This window comes from Phocoena sinus, chromosome 13 (genome assembly GCF_008692025.1).
Source record: "Phocoena sinus isolate mPhoSin1 chromosome 13, mPhoSin1.pri, whole genome shotgun sequence".
Classification (NCBI taxonomy): Eukaryota; Metazoa; Chordata; class Mammalia; order Artiodactyla; family Phocoenidae; genus Phocoena; species Phocoena sinus.
In genome coordinates, this window is record NC_045775.1 from 51,942,507 (window position 1) to 51,968,721 (window position 26,215).

The 26,215-nt window shown below is 34.1% G+C and overlaps 1 protein-coding gene across 5 annotated transcripts in view; it reads right to left on the minus strand.

Moving 5' to 3' along the window:
- The window catches only part of USP34 (ubiquitin specific peptidase 34), a 234,585-nt gene that overhangs the window by 55,525 nt on the left and 152,845 nt on the right, over nt 1-26,215 (minus strand). For all 5 annotated transcript variants that reach the window (XM_032653399.1, XM_032653400.1, XM_032653401.1 and 2 more), the window contains 10 exons: nt 22,029-22,229; nt 19,379-19,461; nt 15,567-15,607; nt 15,303-15,427; nt 14,048-14,200; nt 12,959-13,063; nt 10,687-10,742; nt 10,469-10,589; nt 2,612-2,795; nt 2,009-2,169 (listed from right to left, as the gene is read on the minus strand). In XM_032653399.1, coding sequence (XP_032509290.1) covers nt 2,009-2,169; nt 2,612-2,795; nt 10,469-10,589; nt 10,687-10,742; nt 12,959-13,063; nt 14,048-14,200; nt 15,303-15,427; nt 15,567-15,607; nt 19,379-19,461; nt 22,029-22,229 — 1,230 coding nt within the window. The remainder of the gene's footprint in view (nt 1-2,008; nt 2,170-2,611; nt 2,796-10,468; nt 10,590-10,686; nt 10,743-12,958; nt 13,064-14,047; nt 14,201-15,302; nt 15,428-15,566; nt 15,608-19,378; nt 19,462-22,028; nt 22,230-26,215) is intronic.

Below are 26,215 nucleotides of genomic sequence, written 5' to 3' on the forward strand. Positions count from 1 at the left end.
CTGATTGTTTTTTCTGTTGCTACACATTAATTCCTGACAGTGCTAATGGCTAAAAGATGATCATTAAATATAAGGAAGAGAAACTACAAATTGTGGTCAAGTCACCACCTAAAAAAGAAAATCACTGAATACATGCTTCTTTGTTAAGTGGTTCTATAAAATTATACAGATGGGGGTAACCAAATTTAGTCACAAAAATTTCCACATGCTAAATGAAGTCAATTATTCAACTATTTCTAATAGTCAGTTAGATGATCAACTTAAAAATATCAATTTAACTAAAGCCAAAAAACAAACCCACTTGAGTATACTGAGTATGCTTTAGAGACCCTGAAGCATAACTTAAACGTAGTAAGGATTCACTGAAGATAAATAAAGAATTGCAATACTTTGTAAGGGGGGGAAAATGCAAGGACATCCAGATGACATGATGGAAGAAAATAAAAACCCAAGTGCAAGCATAAAGAAAGTCTGCCAGGGCTTCCCTGGTGGCGCAGTGGTTAAGAATCCGCCTGCCAATGCAGGGGACACGGGTTCGAGCCGTGGTCTGGGAAGATCCCATATGCCGCCGAGCAACTAAGTCTGTGTGCCACAACTACTGAGCCTGTGCTCTAGAGCCCGCGAGCCACAACTACTGAAGCCCGTGCGCCTACAGCCTGTGCCCTGCAACAAGAGAAGCCACTGCAATGAGAAGCCCACGCACCGCAACGAAGAGTAGCCCCAGCTCACTGCAACTAGAGAAAGCCTGCATGCAGCAATGAAGACCCAATGCAGCCAAAAATAAATAAATAAAATTAATTTATTTAAAAAAAAAAAGGCTGCCAAAAAATTGGAAAAGCAGTGCAGAAGGCAAACTAAAAAATAGCCCATGGTAAACAAAAAATGAAAACTACAATGCACAAGTTAACAAAAATAACATAAGCAAAGCCTACTCAAATATACTAGGCCACAAATTTACTTTAGGATACATAAGTTCAGTGATTCTGGTACTAATTTCCTACTTTATTTTAGGCTTTGCTTATTTTCTATATAATTAAAATTTGCATTTATTTTTACTGAAAATATCGTGTTCATTTGATACACTGAGTGTGTATATTCTACAACTGTGTTTTCCTTTGATAAATAAAGAAATTATACTACAGTGTTTGGAGTAATCAATTGAAATTTATTTTTAACTGCATTGGGTCTTTGCTGCTGTGCGTGGGCTTTCTCTAGTTGCAGCGAGTGGGAGCTACTCTTTGTTTTGGTCTGCGGGCTTCTAATTGCAGTGACTTCTCCTGTGGCGGAGCATGGGCTCTAGGCGTGTGAGCTTCAGTAGTTGTGGCAAATGGGCCCTAGAGCGCAGGCTCAGTATTTGTGGCGCAAGGGCTTAGTCACTCTGCGGCATGTAGGATCTTCCCGGACCAGGGCTCGAACCCGTGTCCCTTGCAATGGCAGGTGGATTCTTAACCACTGCACCACCAGGGAAGCCCAAAGTTTGTCAATTTTAACTCAAATTATTTTCTCAAACAATATTTTACTAAATTGAATCAAGATTTATCAACAAATTTTTAAAATTTTGTTTTATAGTTTTAATTTTTTTTTTTTTTTGGCTGTGTTGGGTCTTCACTGCTGCATGCATGCTTTCTCTAGTTGCAGCGAGTGGGGACTACTCTTCATTGCAGTGTGCAGGCTTCTCAGTGCAGTGGCTTCTCTTGTTGCGGAGCATGGGCTCTAGGCACGCAGGCTTTAGTAGCTGCAGCGCGTGGGCTCAGTAGTTGCGGCATGCAGGCCCTAGAGCACTTGGGCTTCAGTAGTTGTGGCGTGCGGGCTCAGTAGTTGTGGCTCACGGGCTCCAGAGCACACACTCAGAAGTTGCGGTGCACAGGCTTAGTTGCTCCGTGGCATGTGGGATCTTCCTGGACCAGGGATCGAACCCGTGTCCCCTGCATTGGCAGTCGGATTCTTAACCACTGCACCACCAGGGAAGTCCCTATAGTTTTAAGTTTTAAAGTAAGGAAAACTGTACCTTAGCAGTGAAGACAGCCTGTCTTGCCTCGGGTATCATGTAAAGTTGCTGAATAGTAGAAGCCAAGTAACAAGTAGCTCCAAGGTTAGTCAGGCCAACAAATCTACACTCAGCACGGACATCTTCATGAGGCCAGTAGTCCCATTTATAAGGTGCATGAGCTGCTGAAAAAAGAGGGAGGAAAGGATGCCCCCCCAAACAAACTATTAAACATAATATATTCTGCTTTCATTAACAGCCACTACATCTATTACTTATTTAGTTCATATACATAAAACATGGTAATTTTAAAAATTGGTAAGAACACATAGTAAAACTAATTTATTCCTAAATATTCAAAGGACTGCCAAAACTTGTCTTTACTTGGCACTAAATTATTTAACCCCAAAATGCCAAAGTATTTCACATATCTCTAAAAAGTCCATCACAACTGTTTTTTTCCCAAAAACTAATGTTTACTTTTTAACTTCAGTATGTCCTAGCAACAACAGTTTATAACGTCAAAATGTATGAATGGGGAATTCTTTCTTTAAATCATGCCCTCCAAAATCTCATTTCTACAAACGAAATTTAGAAAGGTTAAAGGAAAAGAAGAATGCTCACACTGCATGTGTTGTGCCATAACCCAGTTATGTATTAATCTGTAGTTTTCGACAGATCCCTTTACCATCTCCACTAACAAATCATAAGCAGCAGCTCTCGAAGAATGTGATTTGCACTTTGGCTGTTGTCTATCTTTTAGACTAGGCAACAAAAACAGGAGATTGAAGATATCTCTTAAAAATTCCTGGAAAAAAAAAGAAAGACCAAGTATATTATCTAAAATTGGAAATTAACTATATTCCAAATAAAATTAATAAGTTACATAGAATTAAATGGACTATATGAAAATCTACAATTTATTAAAAGACTGTTTAAAAACTTAAAGGAGCATCATATACCATCATCTGAAAGTATTCCCAATGTTCATTTCTCTTAGGGAAAATGGAATGGGAGGAGGAGCTTCACCTTTACTCTTCTCTCCCTCTTGATACCTTATAGCTCATTCTTAGAGTCACATCTACAATGCTATTATTTTCCACTCCATTCAGTGACCAAACGTGTTAGTTCAGGACTCATTACTCCCTATCTTGAATGCCTCTGCATTTACTTAAGTTTCTCCTTACTTCACTCTAATAATTAAAATAGCAGTAGCAGCCAAAGCAGCAATGTACCCATAATGAGCACTGAGAAGTGCCAGATACTATTCAAAGGCCTCAAAACAAAACAAAAAAGGTTAAGCATCTTGCCTGGAGTCAGATTTGGCAGGTGTTATACTAAGGATTTAAAACACCAAGCTCTTAACTTCAATACCAGTGAAGTTCAAACTGAGATGCAAAGCTTTACCATTCTAGATATACTTTTCCCTAAATTTAATCTGCCTGAGAAAGGGCCACATTTCCCACTTGTTCTTTAATTGGTCCTTTGCTACTATTCCAAAGAAAGTTATCTCCCTCACCCATCTCAATCGCAAGTAGTACAAAGGTACATTGTTCTGGGGTATAGAACCTCCTGGGGTACTGTATAGAAAAGAGGTAATATTGTTAAGACCGAGACTCTGCTATCCTTAGAAAGGCTACATTGTAAAGTTGGCTCCTGGCTGTCACCTGAACACCTGAATGGTCAACCGTTCCCTCCTCTGTTATAAAACTTTCCGTAAGTGATAAAAGTGGCTCACTGTACCAATTTGTATTTCGTTTATGCAGAATACCTGCTTTCTATCTGGGAGTCTGGAATTTCATTGACTGTGGTCAGTTATGCAGGTACTATGTGCCTACATGACCCACCCCCTGATAAAATCCCTGGACTCCTAGGCTGAAGAGAGCATCCCTGGTAGACAACACCTCACACATGTTGTCACACTCATTGCTGGGGGAATTAAGCACGTCCTATGCAACCCCACTGAGAGGGGACTCTCAGAAGGGCGTACCTCATTTCACCACACTTGGCCCCATGCTTTTTCTTTTGCTGATTTCATTTTCTATTATTTTGCTGTAATAAAACTTTGTCATGGATACAATTACACGCTGAGTCTTTGAGTCCTTCCAGTGAATCAGTGAATCTGGGAGTGGTCTAGGGAACCTCTGACACAGGTACCAAATGAAGGACAATTCAGAATATTTTCCCATTAATGACCTCACCTCCTCCATCTCACTACTGTCAAAGAAAGTACAGTGCATAGTTCCTGACTTGGCAAAGAAAGGTACGTTTGGCTAAGAAATACTGAAGGTGAATAGAGACTTATTTTATATAGTTGACAGACTGACAGTAAGATTACGTCTTGTCTATTCTATAATTCAGAGGTGAGATGACTGTCTTGGAGACACAGAGTAACATATTTACATGAACTGGAAAATAAAGTCACTCACTCAAACAGAAATAGAATTAGCAAATAACTAGTTTAACAATGAACTATCTTTGCTCATCAGTTTAGATCTAGAAAACTGAATGAGCTAAATAACCATAGCTCCAAAGTTTTGACAAAATATATTTAAAGCCTGTGATAAAAATATTTTAATGAAACATTAGGATTGGTAAAAGCTTGCTGAAATGAACAATATTTTTATTTTCCTCACTCTGAGTTCACCAGGAAAGCAGGTGTCCTTAAGTGAAAGAGTAACATATATATTAACATATCCATTTGATAAATAATGGTACAGCCATTTTAGTATACTTCACAGAAAGAAGAACCTCAAACTGATACCTGAGAGAATATTAAAAATAATTTCTGATGATAGTGTGATCTTTGACATGTAATTCAGAAGAAATTCAAAGAGTTAAATAACGCTGTTAAAACAGAACACTCCTACTGTAAACAGTATGTAAACACGGTTTCTCACTGTGGTTTCTCACTGTAAAACAATGTTTCTCACAACTTCTATCTATAGAAATATAAAGTAGGAAGAGAATGAATACATGGTCATTCTAGCTTAATAAGGAATATCCATCTACAACTATATGAATTAATTTTAAAAGCCACATACCCTTCTTGTTAATGCGTAATTTCAATAAAATTTCATTTTTAATGTTTCATACTTACTTGGCAAAATTCAAAGTCTATTTACATTGCTTTGGTTGCCCATGTCCAAATACATGTAATGTAATGATAATTAAATATGGAAGAAATTTAAGACAACATCATGTAGTCACAGGAAATAACTATTTTTATCAATTTCAACAATACTCTGGAAGCTAGGATAAACTGTACAATGCAGGAATTGTAGCCAATATTTTATAATGACTATAAATGGAGTATAACTTTCATGTATTTATTTTTTTCTGTAAGTGCTATATTTTAAAGATCTTTCTGGACTCATTGTTCTCAACCAAAGCAAATAAATTTTAATGATTTTTTTTCTTTTCTCTTCTTTTCTAAATGGAGTATAACTTTTAAAAATTGTGAATCACTATGATGTTCACCTGTAACTTATATATTCTACATCAACTTCAATTTAAAAAAATACTTAAACTTGAAAAAAATCTAGAAATTTCTTAAAATTAAAAAATCTGTTGACAGGACACCTAGGTTTTCCAAAATTCTTTAAAGAATATGTGAGCAATAAATGTTTGAAGACCACTTTAAAAAAGTTTGAAAAAGTATGCTGTCTCTCAATCTATTACTAGATTTATTCTGTTAAAGCATATTTCTGACATTATTTGATCAAAAACTTGAAAGGCCCCCCTTTTAAATTATAAAAATAATGCTTTTATTTTACTGTACATATAAAAATAACCTCCTGGGGCTTCCTTGGTGGCGCAGTGGTTGAGAGTCCACCTGCCGATGCAGGGGACACAGGTTCGTGCCCCGGTCCGGGAAGATCCCACATGCCGCGGAGTGACTAGGCCCGTGAGCCATGGCCGCTGAGCCTGTCTGTCCGGAGCCTGTACTCCGCAACGGGAGAGGCCACAACAGTGAGAGGCCCATACCGCAAAAACAAAACAAAACAAAACAAACAAACAAACAAAACCTCCTGTGACCACAACAGATGGCCACCTAGTTTCCCCAAATTACCTCCTCTATATTTCCTCAAGCTCAAGCCAAACTGAACTTATCATTCAATAACCTGCACATACTCAGTGGTTTCCTAGGACTGATTTTTCATTCATACTCCTTTTGTGACTTAAATGTTTCCCTTACTTTTCTACTTAAGGACTTTATCCTTGTTACAAAAGCTTTATTTTCCTCAAAGACTTTCCTAATCCCATCAATACTATCTGATCTTCCATACCTCTGATCGTATCCCTTTAATGGATCTTATTTTTTACCATGAATTACAAATATCATGATATTATTTGTGAAGGTACATATGAATTTTGCATAAGGCAGACTTCTCAATAATTACCTGCTGAACAAATGAACCATTAGATTGTCAGTTCTTAAGAATCAGGACTGAGTCTTAATCATCCATTTGTTCAACATATATTTGCTAGGTACTATACAAGGTAGTAGAAATAAGAGTGGGGTTTATACTCTTAAAGGGGAATTAGAAGAAGGGAAGAGGGAGTAGAAGGGAGGAAGAAGAGGAAAGAGGAAGCAGAGGCAAGGAAGGAGAGGAAGCAGCAGCAGCAGTAGCGGTGGTGGTGAGGGAGATTGTATGTGGCCTGGCAAGCCTAAAATTATTTACTATAAGTCTCTTTACGGAAAACAGTTACTCCTCGATAAATTCTAGATGAAATTTTTAAACATTAATAAAGTAAAATATTACAGTAGCACAGGTATTTTTAGTATCTTGGCGATAAGGACGACTTCTTAATAATACACCAACACCAACTACCTTAAGCACCTGCACTTGGATACCGAATTGACATTTCAAATTTAACGTGTCCAAAATAGAACTACTGATTTTGATACCCCATCCCCCCCAATCTTATCTATCCTAAATTTTCCCTTTCTTAGTAAATGGCATTATCATTCACTTAGTTTCTCAGGCTTAAAATTGAGAAGTCATTCTTGATTAGTTTCTCTCTCTCCCACCTCACAATCTTCTCAAAATTTAAGTCTTGTGAATTCTATCTTCAATAAATATCCTAAGTCCAACCACTTTTCATCATTATCCCTCTGCAAAACTTCTTAATTGGACCCCTAACCCTCACACTTGCCTTCCTAGTTCTCTACCTGTAGTCTAGATCTCCCCCTAGAACAGGAGTAAAGCTTTGAAAATGTTAATTCAGACCACATACCTCTCCTGCAAAAAAGCTTCTAAAGGTTTCTGATCTCACCAAAAACACAATGGGAAACTAAAGTTTTGACTACACAAACATTAAAACCTTCTCAATAAACAACTATTAGTAAACAATAAAAACAACTATTATTTAACACTGTTCTGGAGGTTCTAGACAAAATTAGGTGAAAGAACAGAGAGAGTTAAGACTTAAAAATGAAGGAGTAAAAAAATTACTCGAAGACAATAAACTAAAAACAAATGAAAAATCAAAGACAATACTGAAGATAAACACAAAGACAACTGAGAAAAAAATTCTACAAACAGTAAGTGAACTTAAGGTGGCCTGCAACAAATTCACACACAAAAATCCTTACTCCACATAAACAACTCATCAGAAAACAAAATAAAAGAGTGCATTTATGATACCTAACAAAGAAAATCCCTAGGAACAACCTTATTTAAAAATTCCTAAAATTCAAATTCTAAATGAAAACATTAAATTGAAAAACACAACAATGGTCTTCTATAAATAAGAAGACAAATCCTGTTCTTGTATAGGCAATTTAATATAATTTCAATTTTTCTATATCAATCCATAAATTTAACACAACCCCAATTTAAAAAGTATCCGAATTTTAATTTTTGAAAGAATGAGACACACTGATTCTAAAGTTTGTGTGGAAAAATAAACAACCGGGACAATTCTGAAAAGGAGTAATAATGAAGATGGACCATCTCTACAAGATATTAACTAAAAACTGTGAATCTACTTAGTTAGGATATGGTATTGGTGAATGAATAGATCTGTAGTGAAAAAGAAAGTCCAGAAATAAATCCAAGTACATATGCCAATTTCCTCCATACAAAAATTCTACAAATTATCAAGAAAAGGACCATGTATATACATGAAAGGAAAATGAGGACAGGATTTGAGCAGGTCAGAGAAAAGATAATACAAATAAATGGCTTTCAAACACATGAAAAGAAGCTCAAACTTACTCATACTTACAAAAAATTGAAAAATAAAACTAAGAGAATGGTTTCCACTTATCAGACAAGCAGAAATTAAATTTGATAATACACTGGGTTGGTAGGAATGTGGGAAAATTGGCACTTGGCTCACAGACATTGTAGGTGGGACCATACATCAGTTCAGCCTCCACAGAGAGCATCATGGTTATTCTGACCAAAATCACAAAGGTGCATACCTCGTAAACCAGCTTCTACTTCTAGAATTTTTTCCTACAGATTTCCTAAATGATGGATGTATAAACATTTTCCCTGCAACATCACTTATAGTAGTGTAAGGTAATGCTCAACATTAGGAAGCTAGTTAGATATATCACATCTTTCCAGAAAAAGAATATTATGCAGTTGTTACAAAGAATGAATTAACTCTATATATACTGATATGGAGAATCTATAAGGTAGGTGAAAAAAGCATATTACAGAACAGTGTATTTAAGGTTTTAACACCTGCAGACAGTATTGCTTAGTGGTTAGAAGCTTGGTCAAGTAAAGAGTCTTGAGTGTCCTCAGTGAAGCAAGTTGTTTAACCTGTCTATGCCTTAGTTTCATCATCTGTCAAAATGGCGTCTAATGACAGTATCTACCTCACAAGGGCTCAAAAATTTTGCCTAAGATATCAATTGTATAAATCAATAAACAAAAGAGAGAAGGAAAAAAGACAGGTGGTCTTAAAAAAAATACGAATAATGAAGACAAAACTTTTGGAAATATTTCCTGCACATATGTGACAGGAAAAGAGTTGATATTTTCAAAATAAAGAACTTTCCAAAATAAGTAAGAAAAATGACAAAAGAATACATGCAGATTATGAACAGAAAATTGCAAGTTAATACAAGTGGACGATACATAAATGAAAAGACACTCATCTTCAACAATAACCAAGGAAATAAAACTAAAATAGCAAGAGTGGCAAAGACTTGTCATGTAAGGAATGTGGGGATGTCTGAGAAAGTGGCATTCTTACACAGTGTGGCTGGGAGTATAAACTGATAGAGCCTTTTGTAAATTGATGTATTCTGATTAAAATGAATCAAATTTACTCTTAAGAATTTATATGAGTATACAATGGAACAGGTATACAAAGATGTTCCCTGCAGTTTTTTTTTTACAGCTACCAACAACATAAATGTCAATAAAGATTAAATTATTTCTCTCTTTATGTATTCAACTTTTTAATGTATTTTCTCTTTTTTGATGGATTCATTTTAAATGAATAACACAAACCACAGAATAGTATTTTCATAATATAAATTATATACCTATGTATTTAATATAGCCATAGAAAGTCCTGGAAGGCCATTACCAAAATATCATATGAAATTAAAATATATAGGAATATTTTTGTCAGCAGTACCTTAAAATTTTTTTCTTTAAAATGACTTTTGCTTTACAATGATATGTTATCAGAAATATCAATTAATACATTTATATTTTGGAATAAAAGTTACATATCGGTTTATATAACGTAAGACTTCAACCAGCAAGACTATAAATAAATCAAGTTATTCCCAGTGAGTGTAATAGAAAAATTTTAAAAGATCCAGGAGAAAACCCACAGAACAGGGCTTTGTGAAATAAGGGTAGTAGCACAGATTTAAGACAGATAAGACTGTCACCTTAACTTTATCTTAAGAATCCCTGAGCCTACGCTCATGGGGACAATCTTCCATTCTTTTCATTATTCCTGTGTTTCCTAACACAATCAGTAACCTCAAGAAAACAATCCTCCAAACCGTAACTAACTTCCCTTAATGAAGGCAATGACAAAAGTGCCAATGACAGTAAATAATGTAATCTAAAGAGGAAATTAGACATTTGTTGGTATAGAGTTATTAGGTGTTATAAAATAGTCAATCATAGATTTTATATCAAATGGGTCTTTAAGAAATGAAACCAGTAAGTACTCTAAAATGACTACTTATTAATTCCATTGTGTTAAGTTACTAATTCAAAATATTCAATTCTATAAAAATCTACAATTAAGCAGAGACTGCCTCTCTATATACAGTCATAGTAATTAAAACTTGTTCTGCATTCTAAAAACAAGACTAAGATTCATATTTCTAGGATTCATCTTATTCAAAGTTCACTGTTCCTGCCAGTAATAAAGTTCTGGTAAACTTCATTTTTGCATGTTTAAGGAAATTTAACATATCCACATACAAGGGAACAATATAAAAAAGTTCAATCTTATTTCATATAAATACTTGGATGTCTTACTACCAACCTGTCCTTCCCTTGAAAATTTAAAGGGTGGTTTGTGTTTAATGACACTTGTTGCAAGCCTTAGGAGTCCTGTAAGCCCATCATCTTCTATATTACCATCCTGATGATCAAGGATCTCCCTGCTACAAAAAAGAATACAAGCAAAACAAGACAGTTCATAAAATTACATTCTTTATCTTTTCTCAGCAATATAACTGTCAATTTCACATCAAATTTTACCTTCGAATACAGTCAGCTAAATGTCGTGCCAAAGCATCCAGGTCGAGGAGTGTTGTCTTAATACAAAGAGAAAATACAAAATTCAAACACAGATTTTTATGTTCACTATTTCAGATACTATTAAAACAAAAAATCCTTTCCTTTTAAGTAACAAGAATTTGGTTCTCCAAATTCATTAACATGCCAATTAAATTATAAATAATATATAACTATTCTTTACTTATACATGATGTCAATAAAATTATACTTATAAACACATCACTGATAGTCCTTCAAAAAAGAATCAATGAAATATTGGTAATAAATTATGAGTCACGGTAATTTAACGAGAAGACACTAGGTTTGACTTATTTTTTCTTTAACAATTTTACTGAGATGTAATTAACAAACCATACAACTCACCAAGTTTTGTTTCTAATACTACTTTTAGAAATAAACTTAAATGCACAGTTCATTTCAGAGAGCTTTAATTCTCATTATAACTGAGCAACAAAATTAAAACAGATTTTATAAAACAGAACTTAATTTAAGAGGATTCCAGGGAATTTCCTGGCGGTCCAGGGGTGGTTAGGATTCCATGCTTTCACCGCCAAGGGTGCAGGCTCAATCCCTGGTGGGGGAACTAACATCCTACAAGCCACATGGTGAGGCCAAAAAAAAAAAAGGATTCTCAAAGAAATTCAGATCACTAAGTAGGAAAATTACTTTGACTAGCAAGCAAGAATATTAGATTCATACTTTAAATAGGCAACCAGAGGTTTAAAAAAAAAATCAATGTCTATCTGGAATCAACATTTTATGGATAAAGTCAAATACATTAAGACATGTTCGAGGGGGGGAGGGAGGACTGGAATTGGTAGTCAAAAGATATAAGATACATAAGTACTAAGGAGGTAATGCACAACATGATAAACGTAATTAACACTGCTGTATGTTTACATATACATATATATAAAAGTTACTGAGGACTTCCCTGGTGGAACAGTGGTTAAGAATCCACCTGTCAATGCAGGGGACATGGGTTCCCGCCCTGGTCCGGGAAGATCTCACATGCTATGGAGCAACTAAGCCTGTGTGCCACAACTATTGAGCCTGTGCTGTAGAGCCCGCAAACCACAACTACTGAAGCCCGGGAGCCTAGAGCCTGTGCTCCGCAACAATAGAAGCCACCACAATGAGAAGCCTGCGCACCACAACAAAGAGTAGCCCCAGCTCGCCACAACCAGAGAAAGCTCATGTGCAGCAACGAAGACCCAACGCAGCCAAAACATAAATTAATAAATAAATTAATTAATTAAAAAAAAAAGTTGTTGAGAGAGTAAAGTACCCATCACGAGGAAAAAATATTTTTTTTCCGTTTCTTTAATTTTATATCAATATGAGATGATGTTCACTATACTTATTGTGGTAATCATTTCATGATATGTGTAAGTCAAGTCATTATGCTATATACCTTAAACTTACACAGTGCTGTATGCCAATTATAACTCAATAAAACTGGAAGAAAATATGCTCAATATTAATTTTTATAATTATTTCTTAAATGAAAAGTAAAATAAGAATTCAGATGTAAACTGTTCCTTAAAAGTAGGATGTTCAAACACGATAGGATTCTTAAAATATAAAGTGTATATACTGGACTTTGATGGAAATACATGAAAAAAAATGACAGAAAAGGTTTCCTAAATATTTAAATGTATCTTTTTCAAGCATTTCTCATTTTTCTGAGATCAATTAGATGTATTTTAGCTTACTAAATTTATAAAAAGAAAAAATAAAAGTTTTTATGTGGCAAGTTTGTCTCTGAAATAAACTTGTTTTAAGTATTTCTTTGGATAGAAGTATCATTTTAGTCTCATATAAGAAAATTAGTAGATCAGCAAACTGACAGTGTTTCTTTAGCTTAAAGTAATTTCTATTTGAATTGCAACTTTATTTTACATTCTCAGAATCCACTTGCTACTACAGAAAGCTATATATTTAAAGTCTAAATTTCACATTCCAAATAAGATTTTATATCCACAAATCTTACAAGACACAGGAAACTACTTGTAAGTACCAAATGAAGACATTTCAACTAAGATCAGAGTAAAAAGAAGAAAGAAATTAGAGCAGAACAAAAAGGTACGAACAGAGTAGAAAAATTATGACATTTTCAACTCATTACAGATTGATAAAAATGTCCTTAATGATAACGACCTATAAATTCATGAACATACAAGTGCATAATACATCTCTATTAACAAGTTAATGTGTAACTTTCTGAACATACCTGACTAGCATCCTTTATATGTATGTTGTCAACTAATTTGCACAACAACCAAAAATATTCTTTACATCCAGGTTTTAACATTGGTTCTTCTTCATAATCATCTATCTATTAAAAAAAAATTTTAACTTGTGAAAATAGTTTAAAAGGGGAAAATAACTTAAAATTATAATACATTTTAAAAACTACAAGCTTTATTAAAAAAAAATTAAATCCCTACAAACTAAACAGTTTTCAAAATTTAACCCCCCAAAATGGAGAGAATACTCCTAGTGTCTGTAAAATTAGAACAACTATGTATGTAAGTGAATAATAAGAGAACTTTCAAAAAAACAGTACTCTGAAATTCCTTATAACCTACTTGGAAAAGATATGAATAATGTATAATACTAAATAATGTAGTGCCAACTAAAAATTCAATGAAAATGTGGAAACAAAAGAAACCTACAGAAAATGAGTATATATAAATCTACCCACATACAATGGTCTATTATAGCTTTGAAAGCTGAAAAATAAAGAACACATTACATTTCTTACATAGTCAATGACAGACGGTAAATATGGAGAAGAAAAACGTAAATCCTACAATGCATCATATTTCTGGGATTAGTAAAATTTACTTATTAATGGGCCCTGTATTTGTTATGGGGTAGAAGGCTTTTATAAGGCTAGTGTTAGTGTATACATGGGAACAAGGAAGAAAACTGAAAATTCTGAGTATCATAAAGATAAAAATAAAACAACTGTGACTGAATAAGAAGAAAGCTACATTTATGATGTTTCTATCATTCAACTTATTAACACAAGGCTCAGAACCTAGTAAGGACAAATGTTATTTCCAAAACAATATCCATGAGAGATCCCACACAGCTGAACCCAAGAACACAGGATCTATCCCTAGGTGTAACATGGACACAATATGTCACAATGCTGCCACTTTAGGAACTATTACATGTAACTACCATCCTCCTGGTGAAAACTACAGATAGTAAACAGGTACTCAAAATTACTTGCAAGGACAATACAACGATAAACTTGGGGCAAATGAAATGGCAGAAATAGAAATTGCTCCTGAACACAGTAAAATCTTACCCTGATAGGTTTGAGTGCTTGAGCATCTGGAAGAAATTTCAGCAATGTTGAGGCAGCCAGTAGCAGAAAAGAGCGATTGATTGAGTCTCCTCCATCCAGCCCTGACAGAGATAACTTATAAAGACCATTGCAAGATTCATGACGGACTGCAGTCTAAATGAAAAAGTTCCAAAGATAGTCTGAGTTAGTATTAAGAAGTTAATCTTAAGGTTAATATGTTGGCAGAAATAACATGTTAGATGGCTTCTTTAGTAACATGTTTTAAAACACAATGTCCTGATCACATACTCATGCATCTAAATAATACATGATCAAATGAAGTACCCCAAAGTATACGGTAATATGTAAAAACATTTCAGAAATTCCCAATATGGTCATAAAAGCAAACCAAGTAAATACAAGAACAGACAAATACAAAAAGGATTGAGAAAAGGATAATAATTTATTTACACGATTAATTAACAGGAAAAATATTGGGTTGGCCAAAAAGTTCGTCTGAGTTTTTCTGTAAGATGCTATGGAAAAACCTGAACAAACTTTTTGGCTAACCCAGTATTTTCAGAACTAGAAGCAACTTGGAAAGTACTTAACCCAAAACATTTTACAGATTTTAGAATCTTGTCCAAGTGTCACAACAGTTACCTGGGACAGAGCCAGAACAAGAATACATATGCATTCAATACAAAGCTAATAATATTAGAAAATGTTCTCTAAAAAAGATATGAATATCGTGGCTAAGTGTATTAGTGTGTTTATACTATTTCATTCAGGAATATGGTGTGAGTAACATCAAGATACGATTGGTGAAAATTATGTTGACTTCAGTGTCAACACTGAAATCAAAAGGAAATATATTGTCTCTCTTGCATCTAAGGATACACTCAAATAGAAAAAGTAAAAGAAACTTCTCTAAAATGTAAATTACAAAAATAATAATAATAATAATAAATAAATAAATGCTGAAATCCTTCTCAACCCTGAGGAAAAAAAACAATTAAAAAAACCCAAAACAAAAGAATCACTGTTAACAAATATTGCAGAAAAAGACAAATATGAATGCCACAAAATATTTAATGTTCACACTTAAGTGTACATAGCTCAAAACACTCTAGATCTTAAAGGATTATTAAGTACCTTCCAGGCAACAGGATATATTTATGGAATCATGTTCATTTGTTTCCATTAGCTCTTTTTATCATCAACACTAATAAGAAAAAATATGAAGAGTAGTACTAATCTTCAACCTTTAGCTTACCTCAGGAATAAGGAGAGTCAATTTTTTTAGCCAGTCTTGTAAATGATCACTGTCAGCAAGGCTAGATTTCACTAAAGAACAGCAATGAGCCCAACTCACCAAGAGCCACATTGAATAATGTGAAACTACAGAAAAATTGGAAAAAAAAATTACTATAAAGGCTTGTGCATGATGAAAACAAAATGTTCATTATTAAAGATATTATATATAGATATAACCAGTCATCCAAATCTTTATTAAAAATTAACTTTGTGGAACCCTTACCTTCATGTCTAGACCTGTGATCAGACTGAGCTTTCAAAACTCTGCAAAGTAAAAACACACCACCAGCAGTAATTAAATTCAGCAACGAACTAAAAATAACTCAATTTCTTACTACATATCCTTTAACTTTCCCTGCCCCCCAAAAGATTAGATTTTATGAAAGCTGCTAATTTATTTTCCTATGGTCTTCATTTTTAATTTAAAGAATCACTGGCAAAATCTTATTATAGCAAACATTAAATGAGTGTTTCAATTTAATAAACAAAATGTGAGTGAATCCCATATTGACTTAAGTGAACTCTCAAAAAGTGCTTAAAGATTTGGTTTCTAAAGTGACGTGGCTTACAAAGAGAAAGGTTGTAATGGTTTAGAGTCTAAACTTCAGACTCCTAAAAAAAAAAACACCCTTATGCAGTAGTCCTTGGCCTCCTGGAGTTTACAGCCTATCAGGGGAGATAAGATGAATATAAAACAAAAAAGTTAGGACATAAATATATTCTAGGAGCTAGCTGAGTAAAACAGTCAGTACGTACTATTAGAAATGTGAGTTTAATCTTAATCTGTGGCATATGAAATATTCTTTCTGGCTCTAAATGTTACAGCGTCTGAAACGACATTATATTCTACTCTAATAGAAAGATACGAGTCACAAAAAGAAAAAAAAAACATACAATGACATAAAATGCCCTTCCTTTTGTATTGTTAATGTCAATTTTCATCAGGAATGGTTAAAAGCAAATTATTGAAAAGTAGAGAAAAATAACTAATTTAATTATATATTACTTCACCTCTATTTTTTCCCCTTGATACTTGTAGTAATTTCAATGGAAAATGTATTACCTCAATTTAAAGAAAACTAAACATTAAAAACTTTCATTTTAATAAAACCAGCATATAGGGATTTAGTATTCACCTTACAAATAAACTGTTTTTAAAAAAAAAGCACTGATCTCTAGATACCTACTTTGTTATAATTAACAAAACACCTATGAAAATCTGAAAGAGCAAGACTCATCCGTATTATTGATTTAAAGTAAAAGGTACTAAAAAGTTAACACTTATAAATCTAGTATTTGGCCATATTTCATGTTTAACTTTTATCATATTGGTTTCATATATTTAACTTTACCAAGAGCAACCTCCCAATCTACCTTTTAAATATGTAGCATTAGAAGATTTTGATAACAGGCAAAAAGTTCATTTTAGCTATCTTAATTGATACAAACCTCCCAGGACCATATAAACTGAAGGTGGAGGCTTTTGAAAAGACAATGGTGCAGGAACAGGAGTCAAAAAAACACAAAGATTGGAGGTGGGGGGTAGGGGGCCCTCACATTACAAAGACTGTAATGAGATCTTTAAGAATGGAACTGGTAGAATAGAAATAAGAACTGTCGCAGTGAACCAGCTTGAACAGCAGCAGCTGGTATCAAACTCGCATATTTTTCATTGTGTGAGGTTAAGAGTCAAGTGAACATTTCTTAATTCTAAAGAAATAAAAGCAGACCAGAGCAGTCACTGAACTGCCTTGTTAATCAATATATTGTGGCGTGTGGGATAGTGAGGTATATAGAATGTGTGTTAGAACGGGGGTCCCAACCCCCGGTCCACGGACCCATACCAGTCCACATCCTGTTAGGAACTGGGCCGCACAGCAGGAGGTGAACAGAGAGCGAACAAAGCTTCATGTGGGGCTCCCCACTGCTCACATTACCGCCTGAACCACCACCCCCCACACACCGGTCTGTAGAAAAATTGTCTTCCATGAAAACGGTCCCTGGTGCCAAAAAGGTTGGGGACTGCTGTGTTAGAGGACAAGGAGGAAGAGTTAAGAATTATTTAACTGGAGAGTCACTGTTACTTGGCGTATAAAATGTATTTTATCATACAAACCAAGGTCATGTTATAGCACTTTCTTTGTTTCCCCACATTATCCATTCATAAGTTTTATAAATAATGAGGTAAGGTGCCTGGCACTGATAATATAATGGTGAGCAAAATCAGATATAGTTCGTATAGAACTATACGTCCAGTGGGGTAGAACACATGTTGATCGAGTTATGAATGTGAATTCAACTGAGACAGACACTAAAGAAAGATACATTAAACAAGAAATAATCTTAAAATAATCATGCTACTTATATGCAACCATTGCTTATGAAGGTGACTTTTAAAAGCATCTAAAAACAGATAACTATTAGCCATAAATAACGTTAAGCACTTTGAAATGTGTTTATATTAGCTTTGTAAATCAGTTAACAATGGCAAACTTCAGCCCAAAATAAACACCTACAGAATACAGGACTTGGAAATTAATTCTACACACTTTAACATAATTTATGTGATTATTTGAGGCATACATAGTCAGGTCCTCATGTATGAGCAACTATCATTTATACATTATTAAAATTTTGACCATTTAAAAAAAAAGTCTCCAATGTAGCCCAAATAAATGAAATCATATTACACGTTTAAACTATATTCTTATACACATATTTCCAGCTTTATCTATTGAGGGCCTAGAAGCAAGGAAACTCTAGGAGCAATGATACTATATTTTGCAGGTTCCCCACCAAAAGGAACTAGGGTTTCTTAAAGAAATGCTGATTCAACAACTAAGGCAGGGGAAACTGGAAGCCCGGAAGATCTTAAAATGACGGGGGGGCGGGGGGCGGGGGGGGAGTACTCTTCCCCTCCACCCAAATAATGGGGACATAGCCAAAGGACACATGAACAAACTTGAAGATGTCAACTAAGGTATAATTTGAGCAAAGTGAATAGTAACAGTAATGAATTACATTGAATGAAAAACATCTAAATTGATACTAACTAAATAAAATGAAGAGAAAGCTCTTCGTCACGACAGAATGTCAACTAATAAACATAAAATGAATGGTAAGAGTTAGAAAATCACTAGTTTCCAAACATTATACTAATATTTAATTCAGGCAAGAATCATCACTGAATGCTAAAAGTAAATGAATAAGTTTTATGAGAAGCAGGAAATTTAAACAGTTGCAAATTATCTTCCCATAGGTTACTTTTAATTAGAAAAATCAGAAACTTCATTGTAGAGAAACCTGGAGGAAACCAGATTAACTGATCAAAATTAATATCGCTAATAATAGGACAAACTGATATCACTGGGATGTACTGGGAAAGATACGTTACTAATGGAGTATTCCTGCTAAAATGTATAGTCTGAATCTGATTGTGAGGAACAATCAGGAAAACCTAAAATAAAAGGCTTTATAGAAGAATTGGCTTGTGATACTCAGAAATGTCTGTATCATGAAAGAAAGGCTAAGAAAGTATCCCCAATTAAAGGAAATGGAAGAAATATGACTACCAAATGCAGTACGTGATCCTAGACGAGGAAAAAAATTGCTATAAAAATATTAATGGGACAATTTGAGTATGGACTATATGTTAGATAATATTATATCAATGTTAAGTTTTCTAAATTTGAGTATCTTACTATAGTTGTTAGGAAGTTGTCCTTGGACTTAGGAGATACACATCAAACTATTTATCAGTAAGTGATCATAATGTCTGAACTCTTACAAGATTCAGGATATGTAAATAAACGTGTGCTTGGGGACACCCACAGAAAATGCGTGCTCATGATCATTCGATAAAAACTGGCAAAATGTTGATAACAATATGCAAATCCACATGAATGATATGAGAGTTCACTAAAACACCCTAACAATTTTTCTGTTAGGTTTCAAATTTTTTTCAAATTAAAAATTTAAAACACTGTATTCTTACTCTAAATACATACAATCATAAATTATGTAAAAACTTCATACCTAGGAGCCAGATTATCATACGTATAAGCAACAGACATAAGTCGCTGAATCAAACTGGTTCCTTGGACAAGAACAAGAAATACCTTTAAAATAAAAACATTAAAAAAAATCTATAAATACACTATAACACAGAACTGCGTTTTAAACCAGACTCCAAATTACTTTGATTTTATTTATAAAAGGATAGGAATATTCTAAAAATGGTTATTGGAAAATATTGTAAAAATATTAAATATTAGAAAACCAGATTTTTATACAGAAACCTCAGAATAGCAACTTTAAAAAGAAAATATTAAAAATTTAGAAATACACAGGCAAATCCTTTCTATTTGATCCACAGATTATCTGCATGTCACCCAATAGAGTAAAAATATTATGTATTACACAAGTCAGTGGTTTTTTTGGGTGGTAGGTGAAGTAACCTTTTTCAGTTTTGAAATAAGAAAAAAAATGCCAAGCAGTGGCAGATTCCTCAACCACTCTGAAATAAACATAGAAAAGCAATATAATATACCATAGATACCAAACATGGATTCCAGATTAAAAACCTTGAGGTTCAACATTTAGTTTGCTAACTTTCAAGCTGTATGACTCTAATAAATACTGAATTTCTAGGTTCTAGTTCTTCATCTATATAGTGGATAAAAATATTTGCTAACTTAATAAAGAACTACTGAATCCCTTCTGCAGGTCAGAACCCATTCTGGGCACTAATTTTATAAAAGCACTGTTCCCATCCTGGGGAAGTTAGCCCAGTGCAGCAGAAAACATCAAAAGCACTGTAACACAATTATATGCAATGTGCCAAATGAGCAACAGAAGGAAGCAGCAACTAAACCTGTGCCTGGCAAAATAAGAAGAGTTTTAAGAAAAGCTATATTTAGGCTGGAATTGGAAGTTCAATTTGGATCCTGAACCTTCTAAAAGGCTATTAAAGGAGAACAAACGAAATAATGAATGATAGTAAATTATTAAAAGAATTAGTGTTCTTCCTTACTAGTGCATGACTTTGTCTCCAGAATTAGGGTAACAAAAATTTCCCCCCAAATAGCTTAGATATACCTTCTAAGCTCTAATTAAATATTATGATAAACAAAGGAAAATTATATATACTGTATGCTCTTTTTCTAAACTATAAAAATGTAACATTGGCATACGCATAAGAAAAAATATGCACATAAAAAGATTAACACATAGAGCTATTAATGGTAGTGACCTATATGACTTTGGGAAAGGTTCACTTGTATTTTCTTTTTTTTTTTTTTTTTGGCCACGCCACAGCTTGCGGGACCTTAGCTCCCTGACCAGGGATCGAACCTGGGCCCTCGGCAATGAAAGCGCAGAGTCCTGACCACTGGACTGCCAAAGAATTCCCTCACTTGTACATTCTAAATTGTTTTCAGTAATTATGTACTTGCATAAATTTGTTAAAAAAAAAACTAGCCAATTATTTTAAAATGCCATATATGAGTATGTGTATTTTATTTCTCTATCAGTAACAACTCATTACTGTGGTGTTTCTGGAGCAGGTATGAGGTAAGCTGCTGTCCTCAAATGGTTACAAAATGAAGAAGCGATTAAGTAAAAACTCATCTTCATCTCTCCCCAGTTCCCAGTTCACTAACAGAGACACTGGAAGGGCAAATATATGATCACATGAATAACAGAATCCACAGCCAAAAAGAATTTTAATTTTATTGCTGGATGCATTGGTTATTGTGCCATTTTCGTTTGGCTCTAAACCTACCATACTATGTATTGATACTTGCTCTGTGACACTAGGGCTGGTACATTATAAACTAAATTTCTCCTCTGCCAGCTGGCTTTCTATTGGGTTTGTCAACGTGGGATACTAGAGAGATTACTTCCTTGCATTTTCTTTCTTTTTTTTTTTGTTTGTTTTGGCCGCACCATGCGGCTCGTGGGATCTTAGTCCCTGACCAGGGATTGAACCCAGGCCCTTGGCAGTGAAAGCGTGGAGCCCTAACCACTTGACAGCCAGGGAATTTCCCCTGCTTTTTCTGTTAACATTGTTCCATAAGTATTTTAACCAGAAGAGGCAAATGATTTCAGAAGCAGTAACAGAACCACTTCCTCGGAGGCCTAAACTCCAGTTCAACAGGATCCCTCCTATAAGCTTCTCATTCCTGATAACCACAACCTTTTACATAACCACAACCTTTTACATATATTCCTCAAACCCTAGGGGTGGTGAATGGCTACTTGCCCACATTACCTCAACATTCCATTTTTCATTTTTAGCCCTCCAACACAGATGTGTAAAACCAGTTCTCAATTTTAAATTTACTCTGTTGAAATACCTAGTGTGGTTTGTTTTCCTGAATGGACCCTGATACACTCAGTATAAAAATTACTAAGACCAACTAATGAATTCAATCCTACAGTTAGATAACATTAAAATGGCACAAAATTAATGCACTCCTGCATTTTGGATGATGAACTGAAAAGTATTACTGCTTCGTAATTTCTACTGCTTTAAAATGAAGGCATTGCTTCTGCTGTTAGGTCATACTGTGGTAATCTAGGATAGCATCTCATAGACATTATTCATTTTGTAAAAACAAAAATATACAAGCTCTCTTAGAAGACAAATAAAATTTATTACTACATGGTGACTTTTGTACTTTACCTCTGTTAATCTTGGTATATGAAGACCCTTGGCATGATCACCAGCAGCCTTTCTCGATTTCCCAGGCCATGTTCTTTTCCTATGGCTTTCTGCTATACCAGCCCAGGCAAAGACATCATGATAAGCTAAATCCAAATCGGATGGATCTACTGCAAACTGGCATATTAACTTCAGCAAGCAAGCAAGACAGTCTAGCTGCCACTGTGAATAAGAAGAAAATATCATTTTTGCATTTCTATCATGAAAGAATCATACAAATATATGTAATAGAGATATACAGGATTTAAAAAATATTGCTCGCAATGTACTACAATTTTAAAAATTATTAAAATAATAATAAATATATTTACCTACAAAATCAGCATTGAGAGCAAAAATACTGGAAGCTGTCTCTCCACCTAAGTGGCATATACTCTGCTATTTGGGAGTGAAAGCAATTCTCAATAATTCTAGAAAATTATTCAACTGAAAAATCTGCACTGTATATATGTATATTTAAAATAAAACAAGCATTTCATCAGTAAAATACTGTTTAGTATGAAAAGTAAAATTTCTGATTTAAAGCTCTACTTTAAAATTTTTTAAATAAAGCAATTCCTTCAAATAAATTAATAAGAATATCACCTATGTATGAGAGCTTCAGAGCTTTCCCTTCAATGGTCCTTGTTCTCCTCTTTTCCTAATACCACTACTAAGTGTTATAACTATACCAATATGCCAAGAAACATAGCAATACTATATAATTGATTTTCAAGAAAAGTACCAGGAAATTTCAGTGAGAAAAAAAGTCTTTTCAACAAACAGTGCTAGAAAAATTGGAGAGCCATATGGAAAAAATAAAATAAAACCTCAACCTCACTCTACATATACAAAAGTTAACTCAAAATATAACACAGACCTAAATGTAAAAGATAACTATAAAACTTACAGAAGAACACACAGGAGAAAATCTCTGTGACCTTGGAAAAATGATTTCTTAGCTAGGATATAAATTTTGTTAAAATTTAAAACTTCTCTGCTTAAAAGATACTGTAAATATAAAGAAAAAGCAAGCTACACATTGAATGCAAATATTCCTAATACATATACCTGACCAAAAAACTTGTCCAACTGATTAAGGAAAAAAAGTCTTATAGTTCTTTACAAAGAAAAAAAAAAAACAGGGGGCTTCCCTGGTGGCAGAGTGGTTAAGAATCCACCTGCCAATGCAGGGGACACGGGTTCCATCCCTGGTCCGGGAAGATCCCACATGCCACAGAGCAACTAAGCCCGTGTGCCACAACTACTGAGCCTGCGTGCACAACTACTGAAGCCCACGCGCCTAGAGCCTGGGCTCCGCAACAAGAGAAGCCACCACAATGAGAAGCCCGTGCGAACAGTAGACCCTGCTTGCCGCAACTAGAGAAAGCCCACACACAGCAACGAAGACCCAACACAGCCAAAAATAAAATAAATGAAAAGAAACGAAAGCAAACAAATCAAAACAAAAACCCCCAGGATATAAAGACACTTCACAAAAGAAGATAAAAAACATGGTCAATATGAAACTTATGGAATATAATGAAAGCAATGCTAATGGGGAAATTTATAAATGTAAATGTTTACATTAAAAAAAAAGAAAAATTCTTATCAACAATCTAACTTTACAGCTTAATGAACTAGAAAAAGAAGACAAACTAAACCTGAAGCTATTAGTAGAAAGAAGGAAATAAGGGTAAACATCAGAGCAGAGGTAAACAAAACAGGGAATAGAAAAACCTAGAGAAAAATCAGTGAAAATCAAAGTTGGTTATTCAAAAAGAACGAAATTGACAAACTTTTAGCTAGAAGGACTAACAAAAAATAAAAGTCAAATTACTAAAATCAAAGTAGGAACATTTCAACTAATTCTAGAGATAAAAAGGATTGTAAGAGAGTACTATGAACAACTGTTGTATGCCCCAAAACTGGATATCTTACATGAAATGAACAAATTCCTAGAAACACAAAACTTACCAGGACTCAATCACAAAGAAATAGAAAATCTGAACAGACTTATAATTAGTGAGGAGATTGAATCAGTTATCAAAAATCTCCCATAAAAGAAAAGTTCTGGACCTGACAGCTTCACTAGTAAATTCTAACAAACGTTTAAAGAAGAACTAACACCAACGATCCTCAAACTCTTCCAAAACCCTGAAGAGGGAACTTCCCAACTCATTCGATGAAGTGAGCATTAACCCTGATACCAAAGCCAGACAAAAGACACTGTCCTCATCAAAATATTAGCAAACAGAATTCAGCAACATATTAAAAGGATTATACACCATGACCAAGTGGGATTTATTGTTAGAATGCAAGGATGGTTCCACATAGCAATGATCAATGTAAATACTCCAGATTAACAAAATGAAGGAAAAGACTACATCATCTCAATTAATGCAGAAAAAGCATCTGACAAAATTCAACACACTTTCATGATAAAAATACTCAACAAAATAGGAACAGAAGGAAACTACCACAGCATAATAAAAGCCATATATGAAAAATCCATAGTGAAAATCATACTCAATGGTGAAAGACTGAAAGCTTTTCCTCTAAGATCAGGAACAAGGCAAGGACACCTGCTTTCACCACTTCTATTCAACAAAGTAATGGAGGCTTTGGCCTGAGCAATACACCAGAAAAATAAAAGGCATCAAAATTGGAAAGAAAGAAGTAAATTTATCTGTTTTTGATGTAGAAAACCGTAAAGACTCCATATAAAGGCTCTTAAAACTAGTAAATAATTTCAGCAAAGTAGAAGGATACAAAGTCAACATACAGAATTCAGTTGCATTCCTATACGTGAACAATGAACAATATGAAAGGGAAATTAAAAAAACAATTCCATTTACAATAGCATCAAAAAGAATAAAATACTTAGGAATGAACTTAACCAAGGAGCTTAAAGACTTCTACAATGAAAGCTACAAAAAACTGCTCCAAGAAATTAAAGACAAATAAATGGAAACACATCCCGTGTTCACGGACTGGAAGACTTATTAAAATATCAATACTACCCAAAGTGACCTACAGATTCAATGCAATCCCTAACAAAATCCTAATGATGTTTTTTGCAGAAACAGAAAAATCCATTCTAAAATTCACAAGGAATCTCAAGGGGCTCCAAATAGACAAACAATCTTACAAGAAAAGAACAAAACTGGAAGACTCACATTTTCTGATTTCAAAACTTACTACAAAGCTACAGTAATCAATACAGTGTAGTACTGGCATAAAGATAGACAAAAAAATAAAAGGAATGGAATAGAGAGCCTGAAAATAAACCCTCACGAAAATGTTCAAACGATTTTTGAAAAGAGTACCAAGACCATTCACTGTGGGGAAAAGGAGTCTTTTCAAGAAAATATGCTGGGAAACCTGGATCTCCACATGCAAAAGAATGAAGTTGAACCCTTACCTAACACCATATACAACAATTAACTCAAAATGAATCAAGGATCTAAATATAAGACCTAAAACAATAAGTCTCTTGGAAGAAAACACAGAACAAAAGTGCCATGACACTGTATTTGGCAATGATTTCTTGGATAGCACACCAAAGACTTAGGTAACAAAAGAAAAAATGGACAAATTGGACTTCATGAAAATCTTGAAATTTTGTTCATCATGTAAGAGTATCCACAGTACCCTATAATATATTGAGAGATACATTATAAATATGGGATCTCAGTTGACTTGAAAGCTATCTGTGTTGCCAGGCTACAATGTGTCCCATGTAGCAGTCAATTTTTCTTAATACTTCATAAAAGTGTCCACAATTTTAAAGGAAACAAAGAGAAAAAATCTTTAGCATATGATTACCTGTAAACTTTATTCAAAGCTAAACTTAGAGCAGTTTATAAACAAAAGTCCTATAAACGACACACAACTAACTACTCATTAAAGATTTTAAATTCTCCCACTTTGCCAAAGAACTAAAAGGCACCTTATAATTCTGAGATCACTGAGACAACAAAGACACAACAATAAAACACAACAGACATTTCAGTTCTAAGAGACAGAAAACAATTACTGTAGTAGAGGTATCTATTCTAAAAAGGAAAATATCTGTAGCAAAATATATAAAATAAAAATGGCAAAAAGTATTGAAAGCAATGATAAGATTAACAAAGTCTTGGTAGATAGTAATATGCTTAAATGTA